This window comes from Strix aluco, chromosome Z (genome assembly GCF_031877795.1).
Source record: "Strix aluco isolate bStrAlu1 chromosome Z, bStrAlu1.hap1, whole genome shotgun sequence".
Taxonomy (NCBI): domain Eukaryota; kingdom Metazoa; phylum Chordata; class Aves; order Strigiformes; family Strigidae; genus Strix; species Strix aluco.
In genome coordinates, this window is record NC_133971.1 from 53,751,517 (window position 1) to 53,772,433 (window position 20,917).

At 38.8% G+C, this 20,917-nt stretch overlaps 1 protein-coding gene across 8 annotated transcripts in view; it reads right to left on the bottom strand.

Annotated features, from left to right (window-relative positions):
- Positions 1-20,917, bottom strand: part of FER (FER tyrosine kinase) — a 209,616-nt gene that overhangs the window by 115,671 nt on the left and 73,028 nt on the right. For all 8 annotated transcript variants that reach the window (XR_012621782.1, XR_012621783.1, XR_012621784.1 and 5 more), the window contains one exon: positions 490-582. Coding sequence is in view for 5 of the 8 variants with exons in the window: in XM_074813537.1 (XP_074669638.1) it covers positions 490-582 (93 nt within the window). In the remaining 3 variants the exon portion in view is untranslated. The remainder of the gene's footprint in view (positions 1-489; positions 583-20,917) is intronic.

A 20,917-nucleotide genomic window follows, 5' to 3' on the forward strand; every position in this document is an offset into this window, starting at 1 on the left:
CAATCTGGGCCCAGTCCTCCAGCTGTGCTCCCTCTCAGCCCAAGGGAAGTTAACTCTATCCTGGCCGGAATCAGGACATATGTTTATTTACTGTTGCTTTTATAACAAATGTGGGGAATGTAATTATTGCAACAATGGGTAAGACATGCATGACCATCTGACCTACTACAGAATATCGTAACACACTGCATTTCTAGTAAATCAGACTCACTGAAAAGAGTACTCTTAAAAGTAAAGTACCAGTCTGGGAGCTGCAGAGAACATATAAATGCTCTTTTTTTCCTAAAGTGCAACAAGTTGTTCCGACACACTATTACGCCACAATATTATCATGTCCACTGATCAATCAGAAATGTGTTTTTATAACATTATTTTAATGTCATACTTGTCCATGTAGATGGAAATGCATGATGTCTCAGAACAAAAATCCTACTCAAGCTGTAAAAATAACAGAATGGAGTACAAGACTACATTATTGATACTACTTACTGATGATGAACCCAACATCGATTTTGGAGACCTTATGATTCCAGCTATGGAATGACGTATAGTGTCAAATCTTGAGACTTTATCCTTCTTGTCCTAGGAGAAAAAGCAGTATCTCCAGTGAAAACAAGCAAATCAGTATGATAATTGAATTATTGGAGAACATGGAATGTAGACTCCTGGATTTTATCTAAAGAAAAGATAGGGGCTGAGCCTCTACTGGCAGAAACAAGTTAAGTGTCAACATCAGTGGGATTAAGCTAACTCATATCAATTCAACCACTGACAAATTCTATAATTCCTTAAATATTTTGTGCAATTATTTTAAGAATCACTATTGCTAACTATGAAGAGAACTGAAATTTTTTACACCCTAACAACAAAGGACATAATTCTCAGTTCTCCTGCAATGCCTATTAATTTAAAAGGACATTGATTTGAAACCATATAATAAAAAAAAAATCCACATAGTAAAACAAAACTACACATGTACATTATCCTTACCTAATATATGGGGTTTTTTTTTCCTTTTATTAACATGTTCTTCTCTAACAATACACTATTTGTAAATATTAGTACCAATCAGTGCAAGTTATAGGATCCATTTGTATTCTGTCACTACTTGTAAACCATAGGTGAAGCCACCATCTGGATTTTTCAATTCCATAAGAAGAGGGCTCTAACTGGAACACTGAAACAGCCTTTACACACCTCTAGTTCAGCATAAATCAATGTGAATTCTAAGGTGCTCATAACTTCACTTAGTCCAAAGACTCTGTATTTCTTAAATCTCTGACTTATCATCAGCTCTCAAAATTAATATCACAGAATCTTTCAAAAATACAAAAATTTTTAACATTTTAACAACTTTTTTTTTTATTGCCTAGCTGCATATCACCCTAGAAGGACCATTAGATCTTGCAGGAAACCAGTTTTCTTTGTGAATAGTATATTCACCAGTGTGAAGAGATAATTTTTAATGCATATTAGGTATAAATTTTTCCCTAAGTATTTTAAGAATACAACCCAGATCAGCTCATCTACTTTACATATATACACACACACGTGTATGTATGTATGGTCTTATTAGTTAAGTATGTGTGTATGTATGGTCTTATTAGTTAAGTCAGGGTGTTATTTTAAGTCTGCTTTCGAAAATAAGAGGAAATACACATCAGAGCTGTCTTTCAGTGATCTCCACCCTAGCCTCATTAAATTTTGAATCTCTCAGACAAGGCCCTCACAATTTAGCAAAGAATTTAGTAGATGAAAGGATGATCTCAGGATATTAGGTTATTTAAAATTTCTGAAGGAAGCTAACAGAGACCAGAGACTCTGTGTCCTCAGAAGAAAAGTTCATTATAATTCCACACAATACTCATTCCACAAGTATCAGATATTTGACCAATCAGCTCAACCATGCCGGTGATGTAGTCACCACATACACTTCAGACAAACTTGCAAGACATGTTACTATTTGACTAAAGTCTTGAGAAGGACACTGGAAAGGAATTAGGAGTTCTGCATCAGGGATGCTGTAGGGAGCATTATGGAGTAGTATGCTTGGCGGCTACTAAAACATATTAGCTGATTCAGATTCATTTTGGTTTAAATTAATTACTTTCAGAGATATTAGCAAAATGGTAGCATGATTTGTCACTTCCTTTATTTTATACCACACCAACTTCATGAAAAAGAAAACTAATCTGTGGGCCATAACATTTTATGCAATGACTGAATTACTGCAGGATAAATTGTACTTAACCATTTAGAAGCTAGATATGTATGAAAATATATGCTGTCATTAGATAACATTTTAATCTATTTCTTTGACTGTGTTTAAAAGTACCTGTGGCATGAGAGCACATCATACAAGGAATTATGGAAAATGCATTGACTGATATTTCTCCTTCAGGACTAGCCATATTTCTAACCACTCTCCAGGGTGAATCAAAATGAATCTCCACCAGACTTGGGACTGGCCCTTAGAACAGGTTATGAATTTTCTACCCATTGAACAAGTACACCTAGCAAAACTGCTGAAAATCCAACTACTTATCCCAGAATGATGCAAGACTGATGAACTCCTGTATGGAATACAAACAGCTGTTTTATGAGTGGGACATTTTGTCATCCTCTTTGGTAAACAATACAAAACACTACTGCTTTTATTTTAAAATAATACGGAAAGGATTTACTAAGACAAGTAACTCTTTTATTGAGAAACTGACTGACAGCAACTACTTGTAACATCAGATTGGAGTGCTCTGTCTTATTTTACAAGCAACTCATTTTGGACGCAGCAGTGTTATAATTTTTCTGCCACAAAACAAGAAATGCTGAAACCCTGTTCCCACTTGTATGTACCTTAACCAACCTTTTTATTCCAGTTCTCTTTTTCCTTCTTAATAGTCTAAAAATTACCTCAGATCTTTTCAAGACACATCACAGCAGAAGACAATCACTCTGGCACTCTTTAATTTTACTTTCCATTTTTCTCTTCTGACAAGATGCAGAGAGAAAAAATAAAGCGTAAGAACCTGTAGCGGTTTGAGCCCAAGAGGGAAGCAGAGCACCACGCAGCCGTTCACTCACCCCTTCCCCTCCAGTGCTGGGAAGACAATGAAGCAAAAAGCTCAGAAATCCAGATAGGACAGGGAGGGGTGGCTTACACATTAGAGTCATGGGTGAAAGATAAACTCATTAGGGGAAGAAAAAGAGCATCACTTTAATTCAAACACTAACAAAACTAACACTTAACAGATAGAGTGGGACAGTGAGAAGCATTATCACATCTTAAAAACACCTTCCTCTCACCCTTCCCTTCTTCCATGGCTCAGTTTTGTTTCTGATCTCTCTGCCTCCTCCCCTCAGTGGCACAGGGGCAGGGAATGGGGGGTTTTCGGTCAGTCTGCTGCCCCTTCCTCCAAGGAGGTGGGGAGCACTCCTCTGCATTCTTCCCCTGCTCCATGTCATTCCCTTCTCACAGGCGACAGTTCTCCACAAAGTTTCTCCAACATGAGTCCCTCCCACGGGCAGCAGTGTTTCCCTAGCTGCTCTGATGTGGGTCACCCCTGCATGTTGCAGCCCTCTAAGTGCTGAACTACAACAGCAAGGGCAATTCCCACAGAGTCACAGACTTCTTCAGGTGCAGGCACCTGCTCCAGTGTGGGGTCCTCCACAGGCGAATCTCTGCTCCACCAGTGACCTCCATGGTGGCAGGGGGGCAGCCCTGCCATCTCACCATGGGATACAGGGGAGCTCTCTGCTTCAGCACACCCCCTCTACTTCCTCCTCCTTCCTTCCACTTACCTCAGTGTTTGTATAGGTGTCCTTCTTGTAACTCCTCCTCACAAGTCCCAACCCCCTCTCAGGTTCCCCTTCTTAAATATGTTATTGCAGTAGCATGGCCACCATCACTAATTAGCTTGGCCTTGGCCAGAGGTGGATCCAATTTGGAGCCAGAGGGAGCTTCAAGAATTCTGTCACAGGGGGCCACCACTGTAGCCCCCTCCCCCACGACCAAAAACCCTGCCACATAAACCCAGCCTAGAATCCAAAAGAGCAGCAGGATTCAGGCCAGTTGAAAAACACAAGTGAAGCACTCCCTATTTTGCTTGAGGATTTCCTCAGGTGCATCTTATATATGATAGACAGAAAGCCAAGCTTCTGTGTTGACTATGCTTTTACTATGTCTTTACTTTGAGGGACTTTGTGCAACATGAGGTCCCGTCCATTTTAATGGTTTTTCCAGTAGAATTTATCTCGTATGGTCATGCATTACAACTGTTAGGGTCTTGTGGACAAAAATCTCCCTTTTGCCAGACATATAGTTCTGTCACTGGAAAAAATCACCACAGATCTTAGAGTGCATGAAAAACAATACAATACACTCAGAAGTGTGACACAATCAAAATGACAGGCCATATGAATCATATTTGTAATGGTATTTTGAATGGGCAAGGCTAAGCAACAGAACAAAAGATGTTGCTTAAATTGAACTGCATAATGTAAAAGCACAAAAGAGCTTTTTAGCTGTATAAATCCAGAAAAATGGCTGTATCTTAGATATTATTATAAAAGAAAAATAATCTATACTCTTTATTAGAAAAGCAAGGAAGTAAGAAGTTGGAGAGAGATCCAAGATAAAACAGAATTAGTGCTTCTGAGGGACAGGCAAATAGTAACACTATCTCTAATGATCAAAAGGTGGAAGATTAGCAATAAGAGTGACAACAGACAATGCAGCATATATGGAATACTGTTAAAAACACCAGCCAGACATGAACATATAGGTGATATAAATAGGTCAATACTTTAATATTATTCCATTCAAAGAAAGACTGCCTGATGAATCAGATATAAACCATCAGCATGGATACAGAAGTTGAATTTGGGCTTGGAAATTAAATTAGAGAACCTCATGGGAAATTTAGAATAAATATGTTGAGGACTCTCCAACTGAAAGAGAAAACAGTGTCAGAAGAAAAGGAGATTTCAGTTAGAAGAACGTAATCGGTGATATCTAAAAGATACCACCATGATAGTACCATTTCTGAGATCTGGCTAGGGAATTGGTGCTCACAGATTTTTTGAAAACTGTTTTAGTACAGTACAAGAGCTCGAAGGTAAAACCAGAAGGGTTTCCTAGTAGGGATCCAGAAGGGATTCCTAGTAGCTATTGCAAATGATATGTTCAATGAACTTAAGAGATAAAAAAGACATACCAGACAGGATCTGCCAGAGCAATTAAGATGTTCTCCTTTTCACTAAATGTTAGTTTCATTCCTGGTTTGAAGACATGACTTTCCTGATGAAAAAGACGCCAGAACAACATTCACCTTAAGGCTTCAAATTTAGATAATGGGGAGAACAAGGAAAATATTTGCTTTTAGAAGGCTGTATATGTCTGGCATCAGACTGGAATTTTGTGATTTATAAGCAAGAATTCTTCAAAGAAGCTTTAGAGAAAATAATTTTCTGAAAATGATCCCCTGCCTTAGTCACTTCAACAGTGGAGATTAAAAGTTATTTACGAGAAGCCTCAAAAACATATAATAGACTATGACAGTAACTCTGGTCTGCCTGTTGATGAGTGGATATACTAACCACAAAACCTTTGTGTGTCTGTTTTACAGGTATTAGCACATACTAAAGGAGATGTAAATGTCGACATATATTAAAACCTGAATATACAGTAGAGCATGCCTGATGTCCCTGAAGTCTACGATTTGATTTCAGCAATAAGACTAATCTCATACCTCAAAAGGCTTTTTCTTCTTCATCTATGACAGAACTGAGTATCTCAGAAAGACCGCAAGTAGAAGATCAGATACAGAATCATGTTATTTTTACTTATTTTAAACCATTATCATGAGACTCACACACAGAATGAGTTGCTGGCTGAATCTGAGCTGATTATTTGAGCTGAGCAGACCACCTATCTTTGGAGCACCTTCTCGGGAATAATAATATGCATTTTCTTAGTTTGCTATTGTAGATATCTAGAATTGGGAGCAGCACTGTGCAGAGACATGAAGATGTAACACAGTTAATAAACTAAAACATTCAAAGCTAATTAAAAATATCTCAAGTACCCAGTAAAACCAATTAAACAACATAGTTATTCAAAAATCATTTTCTGATAAGCTAACATTTTCTGTTTTAAACACATGTAACACCTTCCAAAGCAGCAGGAATGATGAATAATTGACGTTCACATACTGTAAAACACTGCACTAGATGTAAGTTAATGTTCTACCTTCTGAATTGCAGGGACTAGCCTGAAAAACAAGACTTACTGGTGTGAAATTTAAGAACAGCTGTATTTTCTCAGACCAAAGATGCATCCCAGGCCATGCCAGTGGCCTAATGGCCTGTAAGAAAAGAATGATAATTTTTCATAGCATATCTTTGTCTTCTGAAGATCTGTGGTAGAAGATCTGTCTCAGTGGTATAAGTTTCCACATGTAACAGTCATGGAAGGATTCTTCTTCCATAAATTTTTTCAGCTTCTTTCTGAATCTATATAAATTATTACAACCCACTGCTGTAGCATCCAGTTGCACGACTTAATTATGTTTTTGAAAAACAGGTTCGTCTTCTTGCTTTGAATCATCTGCCTACTGTGGTTATGTCATGGCCCCTGCCTCTTGCTGATGAAAAGACAGTGAACAACCATTATTGCCTATTCACTTTCTCCACACCATCCAACGCCCAACATGCTGTATGTATACATCTTTATCACATTCCCCTTCAGTCTGCTTTTTCAAGACTGAAAAGCCCAATCTACTTATTCACTAATTTTACAGAAGCTCCTCCACATATCTGAGCATTACTTTGCCTTTCTGAATTCTCCTACATCATTTTTGTAATTTAGGGAGTTGAAAGTAAAAGTGGTTATATGGAGCCAGACTCTTCTAGGTGATACACAGCAAAAGGACAAGCAGCAACAGAAAATTTGCATTGAGCAAATTTCAGTTAGATACTCAAAAAAAAGGATGGTGATCAAATACTGAAACAGGTTGTCCTGAGAGATGTCTGTTACTGGAGCTGCTAGAACCTCAACCACAACAAGGCACTGTGCAGCCTGACACAACATCAAAGATGACCCTGGCTCTAAGCAAGAAGTGGGACCAGATGGCCTTCCTGTGACCTCTTCCAGTTTGAATTATTCTGCAGTTCTATGGCATTTAAGAAGCAGGTGCAAATCAGCTTATACAGTGATGTAATGTTTTCTTCTCTATTCTCTGTTCCTTTCCTGAAAATTTCCAGCATGTTTTTTGGGTTTGATCACTAAGTAATAGTGAGCTGGTATCTTCACTAACATTTAGACCTCATTTTGAGTGGTAACTCAAAGTTCATTATTGGTATATGTGAAATTAAGCACTGTTACTACAATCTGGTCTGCAGGAATGTAATTACACAGAATGATGCTAACATTAAAAAAGAAAGACTGTTAAAAATATGTATAACTTCTAACAAGTCAAGGAATTCACTCAAGTTACTATCAAAAAATATTTGCTTTATTTCCAAATAAAGTTTTCTGCTCTTGTGATTACTTATATGTATATGATTACTTATATACCAGAATCTTGAAGGTGCCACACAGGTTAGAAAGTAATTTTTTTTTTATTCAGGGAAACAGCGACAAGGAAGAGCATTAAACAAGAGATTGGTGAACTATCTGGAGACAAAAACCTGAAAGCTTTTGGCAGATTCTACTTAGGAAAGCCTCAGATGTCAGCAAACACTGTATAAATAAATTAATTTTTAAAAAAAGGAGCAGGAAAACTATGATTGATCCTTTGCTTTCTTTTTGAATGACTATCAGAACAGAATGTACAGTTAAGTTGTCTGCACCATGTTTTGTGTTTTAATAAGAGTTTCAGAGGATGAATTTTTCAAGCTATGTATGAAATGTCAGGAAAATGTCACCTTCATCTTTGAAATTATTAGTAAATCTTCCAAACACAGAATATGTATTAGAGGTCTTTGAGGAAGCAGAGTACCTCTTAGTGGGGGCTGGAAATAAGGTTTCCAGAGACATGGTGAACTTTACTTATTATATACTAAACAGCTTTTTTATTTAAAAAAAAAAAAAAGACAGGATTTTGATTTCACCTAATTATCATCAAGAATGTCAATTGTGCTCTAGAGAAGAAGATGACTAAATGTACTGCACCTAAGCTGAGGCACTGAGATCCTCCCCAATGGCTACTTTTGCAAAAGAAAAAAATAGCCACACAAAGGTTTTTGCAAGGCAGATAGAGAGGCCCCTGAAATTCAGTACAGAATTTCTGCTTTGTTTAATGAATGTATCTGTACACCACTAAATCCTTACACCCTCCCTCCACTGACCACATAACGATGGCAAATACAGGCAATTTAACAAACCAATTCAGACTTCTGAAACCTTAGAGCCAAATTTAGAATGAATACATATTTTTGAAAAATTACACTTAAATGCCGTTACCTTACAATACATAACAGGGAAAATGAAGACTTCCATCCTACAAAAAACTCAGACTGGTATATAACTGTTCAGATATGAGTTGTTTCACTGATTTCAAGAGCACTGTTATTAATCAATAATGCTATTAACTAAATGTACAAATATTTTATTAATTCTTACGCTGTCACTTTACTAATTTCAAGTAATCAAAAATGATCATATTTCAGTCAAATTTCAGCACTTGCTATAGCTGAAAGGAAAGTACCTGGTCATAACATGATCCTTCTCCTCCTTGGTTGTCATTGCCACATCACAGTAAGAGATCCCCTAATACACACACAAGGCCTCTCTTTCTATAATTCTGTGTAAGCTCATGAAGTTGCAATGTGGGAACATAAAACAGACTACACTGAGTGCTCCTAGTTGTACTGCAGTACCTAATGTTCACAAAAGCAAGAAAACCTACATCTTCTCACATCTTCTGGCAGCTCACCATCCAAAAAACCAAGCTGCTGGTCAGTCAACATCTGCCAGGTCAACATCTTGCTCAGCATTCAGGCTGTGCTGCTGCTCGAGAAAACCAAGAATCACAACAAGCCAAAGAGCAGTGAATGAACCACTGTTCCAGGCAAGAAGTGACCAAAACAACCTGAACAACAGTCAAGAATGGGTGCAAGGTGAGGTCAATACAAATTGAATAGGAATGTATTACATTTCTTCATATACTCTCCCTGTTTCCAAACATTTTCATCTTCCTAAGCCGGATATAATTTTAGCCCAGAAACCAGCATTTATGATTTGACAGTTACATATACTAACAGCATCAGAATAAGCAATCAGTGAATGAGATTTCATGAATGTGACTTGAAATTTCAAGAATATAACCATAAATTTTAAAACAACATATAGCTCAAAATGTTAAGAGATCACAAAACATGCAAAGAAACCGACTGTGAGGAAATTTTATATTTCCATCATCTAAACATTACGGTTTGTCAGACAGCTATGAAAAGCACATGCTTTGTTAGCTAGAAATACATGTGTATCCAGAAATCATTTAAAGTTAACAATTCTTAGGAGCATTTTTGATGCAAAGAGGCTAGTTTTATTCTGTACTTTATTACTGTATACATCCAGCTGAAATAGTTTCAGGTGTGTATGACACAAATTGTACAGAAGAAGAGAGAAATACAGTGATGCTATAACTGCTGCCCAGAGTTACAATCAAGATCAACACTATAGCTGTCATTTGAAGTGATGAAGTCTTCAACATGAAATATGTTTTAAAATTCGTAATATGCATGCATGTACACACACAGAGATTGACCTTGCCATCCCCCTCTCAAGTTAAAAAACAAAAACCAAAACCTGGTCTAGAAAGAAAATTCTTGGTAAGGTAATGGAAGAAATGGATTGCTTCTAAATACATACATGTGCTATGCTGCATTACTAGTATTTGGAAAACTTCATTTCTATTTGACTAAATTGTGATAAAACATCAACTGAAGAGTTTTCCTTCACTAAAGATGGACATTAGTGTAGAAAACAGATTCTATGTCCTGAAATTTTCATACACTAATTTTTCCACAGAACGTATAAAGGCAGACAGTGGTTTTGGCACTTGTTAACAAGTGACAGTATTCCATAATAGCACTTCCTTGATTGAATGGTAAAGTTTTAGGTGGCCAGTAGATAGCCTAACTTTTAAAAAGGTAAATATCTAACTCTTCGAACTTGTAAATATTACTTTAGGACTAACAGAACTTCATCACAACCACCGACCTAATAAAAAGAGATAGAGTCATCCCTGCTGACCTAGGTTCAAGAGAGCCATTAAAAGTAATTTTAACAGTGCAAAAATTTGGTGAAAGACAGCTATATGGGCTAATAATACAAAGCCATAGGTGAAGAACCTCTAAGCTACATTTTGTGTGAGGCATGAACATTTTTACAGTGCAGGTAGCTAAAGTACCAAACCACGCAGGCAGTGCATCACACAATGAATTTGGCAAAATAAGCAGATATAAATACAGCCTCCAGGCATTTTTATGTCAGGATCTGGACTGTTGAATACAAAATGTGTTGCACAAAATGGCCAAAAAAACCTCAATTCCTAATGATCTTTGCAACAGTCAGTAGCTGAAGTAAGGAAACAATGAAAATCACCCGCAGTTATCACAAGTGTGTTGGTGAATCCCTGGAGAGCAGTGTACATGCCAAAAAATGTCTTTACTAACCACAAAATTAAAATAACAGTATTAGGCTTGACAGAAATCTATGTATACTTACATACCCTGCAGACTCAGAAACACAAAACATTCTCTTTTTCTCATTATCAGCAAAAACCTGTGTTCTGGTCTTTTTAAACTTTCAAAATTCCACGTAGGAAGGCAAGCCACATTTCAGCAAGGCACAAAGCATTAACCGTTTTCAATCCTTTATTCCTGATCTGCACAGGCAAAGCTCTTCTGGTTCCACTGACTACTATGGCATCAGTATCCTGATGAAACATGATCTCATACAGCAAATCTGGCTGGCAGTTTGTAGGGATGGGATGAGAAGACAGCAGAGAGAAAAATTACAGCTATGAACTACAAGTAGGTGAATTATTGCTGTCATGGAGGCTAGACAAAAGACATTTCAGAAAAATACAGGGAATACAGAGCAAAGGTAAGAGGTCAATGAGAAGGACAATTTGGGGATTTCTTCCTAGAGATACTGAAAACAAAGTTTCACCTGACCTCAACTGAAAAGTTCCCTCCAAAAGGAGATTTCTAAGGAGGATGTGGTGGGATGCCTCACATGACTGGAGTGCTGCAATCGATGGCTACAAGCTCTTCAGGAGGGATAGACAGGGAAGGAGAGGTGGTGGAGTGGCCCTGTATGTTAGAGAATGCTATGAGAGCTCAGAAATCAAGTATAGTGATAACGGGGTTGAGTGTTTGGATTAGGTTAAGGGCCAATAAAGCAGATCTTGCTGTGGGAGTCTGCTATAGACCTCCCAACCAAAGCAGTGAGGTGGATGAAGCTGTCTATAAACAGTTGGGGGAAATCTCACGGTCACTTGCTGTTGTTCTTGTGGGGGACTTTAACCTCCCGGGTATCTGCTGGGATCACAACACAGCAGAGAGGGAACAATCCAGGAGGTTCCTGGAATGTGTGGAGGATAACTTCCTCACACAACTGGTGAGTGAGCCGACCAGGGAAGGTGCCCTCCTGGACCTGCTTCTTGTGAACAGGGAAGAGCTTGTGGGGGAAGTAAAGGTTGGAAGCCGTCTAGGGTGCAGTGATCATGAGATGATTGAGTTTTCGATCCTTGGAGAAACAAAGAGAGGGGTTAGTAAAACTGCCACCTTAGACTTCTGGAGGGCAAAGTCTGACCTGTTCAAAAGACTGATTGACAAAAACCCTTGGGAGGCTGCCCTGAAGGATATGGGAGTCCAGGAAGGCTGGACATACTTCAAGAGAGAAGTCTTAAAGGCACAGCAGCAGGCTGTTCCCACATGCCGAAAAACAAGCAGGCGGGGAAGGAGACCGGCCTGGCTAAACAGGGACCTTTGCTGGATCTCAAGAACAAAAGGAGAATCTATGACCTTTGGAAGAGGGGGCAGGTCTCTCATGAAGACTACAAAGATGTGGTGAAGCTACGCAGGGAGAACATTAGGAGAGCTAAAGTGCAGCTAGAGCTCAACCTGGCTACAGCTGTTAAAGATAATAAAAAATGTTTCTATAAATAAATAAAAAATGTTTCTCTAAATTCATTAACAAAAGGAGGATTAGGGAAAATCTCCCTCCTTTACTGGATGCAGAGGGAAACATGGTAACTAAGGATGAGGAAAAGGCTGAGGTGCTCAGTGCCTACTTTGCCTCAGTCTTTAGCAGTGGAAATGGCTGTTCCCTGGACACCCAGCCTCATGAGCTGGGAGGTGGGGAGGGGAAGCAGATTGAGGTCAGCACAACTAAAGAGGAAGTGGTCAGAGACCTGCTACACCACTTGGATGCACACAAGTCTGTGGGACTGGATGGGTTACACCCAAGGGTGCTGAAAGAGTTGGCAGATGTGCTCGCCAAGCCGCTTTCCATGATTTACCTGAAGTCATGGCTAACTGGGGAGGTCCCATTGGACTGGAGGGTGGCAAATGTGACACCCATCTACAAGAAAGGCAGAAAGGAGGATCTGGGAAACTATAGACCTGTCAGTCTGACCCTGGTGCCAGGGAAGGTCATGGAGCAGGTCATCTCGAGTGCCATTACAAGTCTCATAATGGACAACCAGGGGATCAGACCTAGTCAGCATGGGTTTATGAAAGGCAGGTCCTGCCTGACAAACCTGATCTCCTTCTATGACAAGATGACCCAACTATTTAACAAGGGAAAAACTGTCGATATTGTCTACCTGGATTTTTGAAAAGCATTTGACACAGTTCCCCACAGAATTCTCATAATAAAACTGGCTGCTCATGGCCTGAATGAGCGAACAGTCTGCTGGGTCAAGCACTGGCTGGATGGACGGTCCCAGAGAGTGGTGGTCAATGGAGCTAAATCCAGCTGGAGGCTGGTCACAAGTGGTGTTCCTCAGGGCTCGGTGTTGGGACCATTTCTGTTCAACATCTTTATTGATGATCTTGATAAGGACATAGAGTGTATCATCGGTAAATTCGCAGATGACACCAAGTTAAGCGGGAGTGTCGATCTGCATGAGGATAGGGAGGCTCTACAGAGAGACTTGGATAGATTGGATCGGTGGGCCAATGACAACGGGATGAGCTTCAACAAGGCCAAGTGCCAGGTCCTGCACTTGGGCCACAACAACCCCGTGCATCGCTACAGGCTTGGGGAGGTGTGGCTGGAGAGCTGTCTGGAAGAGAAGGATCTGGGGGTTCTCATTGACAAGCAGCTGAACATGAGCCAGCAGTGTGCCCAGGTGGTCAAGAAAGCCAACGGCATCCTGGCTTGTATTAGGAATAGTGTGACCAGCAGAAGTAGGGAGGTGATAGTCCCCCTGTACTCTGCACTGGTGAGGCCACACCTGGAGTATTGTGTCCAGTTTTGGGCACCTCAATACCAGAGAGATATCGAGGTGCTGGAGCGAGTGCAGAGGAGGGCAACGAAGCTGGTGAAGGGCCTAGAGAATAAATCCTATGAGGAGAGATTGAAGGAGCTGGGACTGTTTAGTTTGAGGAGGAGAAGGCTGAAGGGAGACCTCATCACTCTCTAAAACTACCTGAAAGGACATTGTAGAGAGGTTGGTGCTGGTCTCTCTCACAGGTAATTAGTGACAGAACAAGAGGGAATGGCTTTAAACTGCAACAGGGGAGGTTTAGACTGGACATTAGGAAAAAATTTTTCACAGAAAGAGTGGTCAGACAGTGGAATAGGCTGCCCAGGGAGGTGGTGGAGTCACCATCCCTGGATGTGTTTAAGGGTCATTTGGATGAGATGTTGGGGGATATGGTGCAGGGGATAGCCATAGAGTAGGGGATGGTTGGACTCAATGATCCCAAGGGTCTTTTCCAACCTGAATGATTCTGTGACTGCATCTCTTTGTAGTTCAGCATTTTATATCCGAAGGAGAAGACATGGATAGGCAACTGAAACAACTAACTGGATACTGTACTAGCTGCATAAAGTAAAAACTGAAGCTATAGGAGCAAGTAGGCACCAACCAAAAAAGCAGAGCACTGTGTCAAGTGGGGGATACGCAGCCCAAAAGATATCCAAATACAGTTATTTATAAACATAGCATGAACTCAATACAGCATGCTGTTACTGACTGTGCTTAGTATACAGGTCAATAACTTTAATTAGAATGCATTGCTCAGTAACAGAAGGAATGACATAGTCTTTCCAGATCTCATTAAATATATATTCAAAAAGCTGTCGTTTGGATTTGGTTGCTTTTTAGTCACAGGTATCCACAGTAATGCCTGCTAAAGAAATGTGTCTGACAAATGCAGTGGTGAAGTTCAGATTTTAGCCATTTAAGCCTAAACTTTGTGATAGCTGCAACACACAACTTTAGCAACATATCTGATGTAGGCTTAATGAGTAACCTTTGTAGGGTGCCAATTTAAAATTAAGCTTTTATTCCTATAAATAATATATACTGACATAAGTACTGGAAATATACTAGTATTCTTGTTCAGAACAGACATGCCTAATATGCAAATACCCACTACCTTTTCAAATAAGGGAAACAGCAAAACAATGTAGTGTTAGACATTTTTACACATTAAGTAAACACCACCACAAATATGTGCCAGTTTAGACAACAGAAAAACAAAAATGCAAACCCAATAAATAGGCAGTGTTCAAACTCTACTCCGACTAAAGCCTATGGTCCACTGAACTCATGTCATACCTCAGATCGCAGCTGTATAAATCATAAACACAAACAAGACTGTTCTGAAAATACAGAATACAGGAAAGAAAGACTCAGTGTGTAAGTCTCAGTAATGGTACCACAGACTAACAGATTTCAATCCTGTCCTCGATTCGTAAATTGTATCTAGCACAATGAGCCAGAATAAATTAGGTAGCATTTCTCTGGCAGAATTACAAAAGACTTTTGAGTTGTTATCCTCAGAGGTCAACAGGAGTCTTTAACGTTTCAGTCATTAGTCATTAAAAGGGGACTGTCCAACCAAGGGTTCTCTCCTCAGAGTTCATCAGTAGTGCCTATTAAACATCCTCAAGCTGCTTGTCAAATCAAATATCAGCCTTCTCTGTTACAGATGAAACTTCTTTCTCTCCCCCCACAAAAAAAACCAATAATTTCTACAGATTATGGATATAGTTATACATGACCCAATGCATCAACTTCTTCATAAGTATGTTGAAGAAAGTAACTGAGATGGTATTTCAGTCATCTTGGTTGAAAATCCCTATTTCCTCACTAATTTTCATCACATATTATAAAGCTACATTTGATTATCATGCTGTTCCTAAGACACTTCAATGCCAAGATCAAACTGTAGATACAATGATCCATATAAAGAGTGATAATTTACAAATTATAAATCCTGAAGACCAAGCAGATTAACCATACAAAAGCAGCAAGCACCTGAAGTGGACCAAAACCCTCTACCACACAGCCACAGCTGTGCATATTACCACACTGGCTCTCAGTGGAGCTCTCCTAACAACCACATTAGTGACCTTAAAGAGGATGTTTCCCAACAAGAACAGCCTTAGAAGAAAAGTCACATTTTTCAAAGTCCTACTTCATTGCCCCATACAAAAATTACTTGAAGACAAATCATTCCTCCGTTAAGGGTACTTATGTAGTTGTCATATATTGCTGTAGTCTGGAACTTGCATCAACCATCACTAAACAAGCACAATTACACTGTAACAAAATCCTGTTAAGTAGGAAATGCTAACAATTCCCACCTGCAGGTTTATCTTTTTGTGCTCCCCACAGAGGTAACAACATCTCCGCTTTATGCTAAAACAGCAGCTAACATTTACAGCAAAGGAGTTAGCATAAGAAAACTGAATTTATATCAGCTGTTCTAAACTTTCGCTTTCCTTAAAGATTGGGGCTTCTCTTTCAGACTAATGAAATACTTGGGTACCTAAAAAGTTTCTTTTTTTTTCCTAACCTAGAAGTTACTTTTTAACTTTTTTTTTTTTTAGCAGAACTCTGAATATATCTTCCCTCCTTAAAAATAATACAAAATTCACATCCTGTTTTAGTACAGTTGTATAGTCACCTCATTGTAACACCTGCTCAGTCAGCTTCTCCTATATTACAACATTGTCTGTTAACCCAGAATGAATTCAGTGTAACAATCAGCGAGTTCAAGCGCTCTAGAGAGCTGCTAGCACAGAAGATGAAAACTTCAGGTTACCATGATACAGAAATTGTCAAGACTATCAAGCACCTAATTTAGGCTCCCTGCCTCAATACCATCAAGCTTCCATTTCTCTCTTTCCTACCTACAGTTTTTTTATCACAGTCACTAAGTAAATGCTAAGTACAGGCTTTCAGAGTGAGAGAATTTCAGTTATGCTAGTCACTGTGAAAGTCCACAATATCACAAAGTTTTGGCAAAACTAGGTAAACTTGAATTAAAGCAGGAATGACAGAAGTTTATATTACATATAAACCTAAACATTTTATTTTATTTCATCTTAGTACTTGAAGCCAATATCTGGAAATAAACCAAGTAGTTCTGAGGCACATCAGAACCAAACATTTGCAGATACGGTTCCAAATTCTTTAAATTATCAGGCTGTCTCACTTGTATCCTCTATTTTCCTTGATTATACTATTTATGCTTTGATTTAGCACCCAATGTATCACTGCAGCAGCAGATGTTGATAAAGGCTAAGCCACAGACTCATGGAAATTTTCTCTCTCATGGAATTATAGTAACACTGACAACCTGTAAAACTGCACATGCATGTTGAAATTGTCAAGTTGGCTCCATCTTCTCATTCTCTCACTCAACAAATCTACAAAGTAACAAATTAAAATGGTTATTTCATTCAGCAGGTGTCTATTGAAGTATTAATGTCAGCGTCCTGAGGCACCAATAGGCTGTCCCTGCAGCTGTCCATGGACCTGATTAACATGCCAGTTTAACATGCCAGATTAACACTCTGCCAGTGGGCTCAGACCCTGTGGGATGGCACTCCATCAGTGAGGGCACTGCCCAGCCTGGGGTTCACCCTCATCTACTGGATCACCCCCTCCTCTTTGAGCACCTGGCCCTTGCTGCATCATAACCACTTAGGATTCATTTCCTATCATATCTCTGGATACTGCCTATGCTAAGAGATTTTAAAGTGCAATTGAATCTCAAAGAAAGAAATCGAGGGGAACTTTTTTCCCATAATTTGATTCACATATATCACAAGTTCCTGTGATACACTGAGACAGGAAATATCTATGATCTCATTTCTCTCAAAATGTCATGTTTATGAAAGTTAACAAAGCTGTCAAATGATAACAAGAAGTCAAATGAAATACCTGTTCCATCTGGTTTTAATAACTCCCTAAAAGATCTAATAGAAAAGAAATTATTTGACTAAGAACTTTACTTGCTCAAGTAAATGCTGATTAGGAACCAAAGGACCAGTTAGGAGCAGCTGGTAAATAGATGATCTAAATTCAGCATCTCACAGATGTTAGATTTCAACTCTTTTTCCCCCAGAACAAGCCCTCTGCCTTCTCTCCAGCCAAGAGAATTATAATACTTTCTAGAAGAGGACATACCTTTTCTTTTTTTTTGGGTTTTTTTTTTTTTTTTTAAGCAGATGTCCTTCATTAAAGGCACTGAGTGAGACTATGGAAAATTTGAGGCTGGCAAGTCATTCTTAGCTATTCTATCCTTGTTTACTTTTATTTTTTGCTTTGGAGTTTTGGGGGTTTTTTTTGAGTTGCACAGATCTATAGCTCAGTTTCTGGACAATGAACTCTTGCTTTCTGCAATTAAGAAGCTTAGGGGGGAAAAAAAAAAAATGAAAAATTACTTTGCAGAAAAATTCTGCAGTAACTTCCAGAAAACAAACCTGCTTTTGACCCACACAATTTTACAGACCAGGAATGTTATCTGATTAAAACCAGAAGTAATTCATCAGAGTTCAATAGTGCCCGAAAAGTAAAGGCCTTCAATTATTTTCAAGAATGACACATTTCAATGCATCTTGGCTGTGATAATCCAAGCTTTCTTTCTTTCTTCTTAGAATGAGGGTATTAGCTTCAGAAACTCCTGGATATACACTATTATCTGTGTACAAATGTCATTGCCTTTCTCACACTACCCTTACACAACAGCCAAATAAAGATGAGTTTCTTGTGGCCTGTTTCTATATTCCCTAAAAAGAAGTTGAGATAATTAATCCTATAATTTTTTGACTGCATTATAGTGATCATCACATCTCACACTGGACTTTTGCTTTCCCTACCATTAAAGACTTTTTTGAGCCAAGAACTTCAAAGTGTCCATTGGAAAGTGGACTTCACCTGTTTGGATATCAATATCTACTATTCTTTATGGCTTAGGTTATCCAAGACATCTACATGGGATGGCAGACATAAGTCACAGCTTCATGTCTGGCAGGATACCTCAAGCAATCTAAAAATGTCATTGATGGTGATGTTCAGGCATGTGGATCCTCAGCTGACCAGAAATATTTTGCATCTATCTTACTGCAGGATGACCCAAAGAAAAAATATTCAGTGATATCTGAAAGATGTTATTCACCCCACGGTTAAAGCGCATCAACAGTAAAAAATAAAAAGGAGAACAAAAAATTATCTGGTCTGTATCTTAAGGGTAGTGGTCTGAAAAATGGATTAGACTGCCATTTTGGGTTTTCAGTCTGTAGCAGGCAAGAGCTTCCCCACCTGGCAGAAATGAGCAGAAGCCAAAAAACAAACCATAAACTCATATGTTTCTAATCTGGCAATAAACTACCAGTGGCACTAGATTAAAACCATAAATTCTAATTCAAAGAAATATTTTATAGTAGATTTTAAGACTTTTAGAAGCATAATTGCCTTTAAGAACAAGGGTATTTTTAACCAGCCACTTAAAAAAGGAAAAAGAGAAAAAGAAATAGATTATTTCAAGCAGATGAATTCTATCACATTATTTCCTGCGTGTTGCCTAGAGATTATGAGAAATTAATAATCACACTAATTCAGTCCCATCGCTATGGAAAAGATGCAAGAAGACAATGGTGATAATCCAGACAGAGAATTACTACCTTCCTCCCAGCACACACATTCTACCACATTCTGAAACATATGCTGGATACCAGTATGTGACTTTTGTTCAAAGGGAAACTTCAGAGTGAAGCTTTCCTAATTCACAGAGAAAATTCTGACTGAAATAACAAATCACCAATGGACATGTAACTTAGGCAGCACATAGTGCTGCAACACTACTATGATGACACTTTCTTCCTCAAGAAAACTGAAAGCTCTTGAAATATTTTTGGCAGTTCAAGAAAAGTATATGTAGTTATCTCAAGTACATATACTGCCCTTCATATGGAGGGTAAACTAATTCTGCACTTAAAATATTCTGAGAATTTTGTTTACTCTGAATGAGCCACCTCCCAAAGTTCACTTACAGTTCAAATTTTGCCTTTTCCCAAGATGAGGTTATTCCTCAACACTTTTTGATAATAATATGCTAACCTCAAGAAATACATAATTTATGAGCCTTAGTCTATGAAAAGATTACTGTCAGGTTAATCTTTTACTTCAGAAGTTCCAAGACATGTTTACTGGAAAGAGGCTTGACAGCTCCACTGACCTCCCATGTCGCAAATTCTGAACCAGTCAGTAATACCAACGTGGGACAAAGTATGATATGACTGAGTTTATCTGTCCATTACCTTAGCATCTCCTTTTGGATTGCTCTTCCTCCAATGTATGTCCACCAGGCAAGCAGGATTTACAAAGAGAAGAAACAGAAGCTAGAATATACTCACTCTGAGAGCAAGAGGAACAGAGTTCACTCGTCACACTTCCTAGAGTCATCTGACATTTGGAGCATTTTTGCTCCATAAGTTCTGGCTGTAAGTCAGAATCACAGGTCCCAGCCAGCAAGCTTGGTAAGTGGCCCAAAGCAAAGATCACTTAGCTGAACTTCAGCTGTCCAGGCATCCAACAAACACAACTGTTTATTTCCAAGTCTTTTACAAATTAATGGCCACAAGTTCTACAACATGACCGCACTGGAAGTGTTTCCTCTACTGAGATGAAAATAAGAGAAAGGATAAGGATACCAATGCTGCACAGACTTACTTTGGCCCTGTTTCTATTGACAAGAAACTTAAGATCTTGGGATAGCACAGTGGAAATCTACAAGGTTTGTAAATACGTAAATCAAGTAACCTAACACATGCTCTCATATAATCTTAGTTTTATATAAATGTCATGAACCACAAATTAGTAGAGGATTGCTCACATGGACAGATAAAGAAGGGAGCTGTTTGGCAATGCATTACAAAGCGTAGGAATGCCTCAATTCTTCTGAGTCAGTAAGAAAAAAGTAACATTTTTATCTCTGCCATCAAGCTTTCCACTACTGCTGCAATGGGCTGTCACAGAAGCTAACCGTCTTCCCTGCATCTGTCAAAAATAAACATCCTATATAGCCTGTAACAGTACGGGAGAAGGAGACCCCCTAGAGTGTGGGTACATCTCGCAGAAGATTATGTTTCAGGGCCTTATGATACATTATCTGAAATGCATTTAATGAAGCATCTTTAATCACATAACCAACTCCTGTAAATCCTTTCATATCTATGTAACTGACTTAAAAAATTCGAAACATACAAATTGATTAAATTTGTCAATTATGATTTTAGTGAGAATCCTGAAAATATTTGCCTCAAACCCAAACTTGCAGACTATTGGTTTGTTGATCACACTATTAGAAGGAGCAGTGGGTCATGGATTCCAGAAAGCAGGGATGGAAATATAAAGCATTCACATTAGGAAAATAGAAAGGT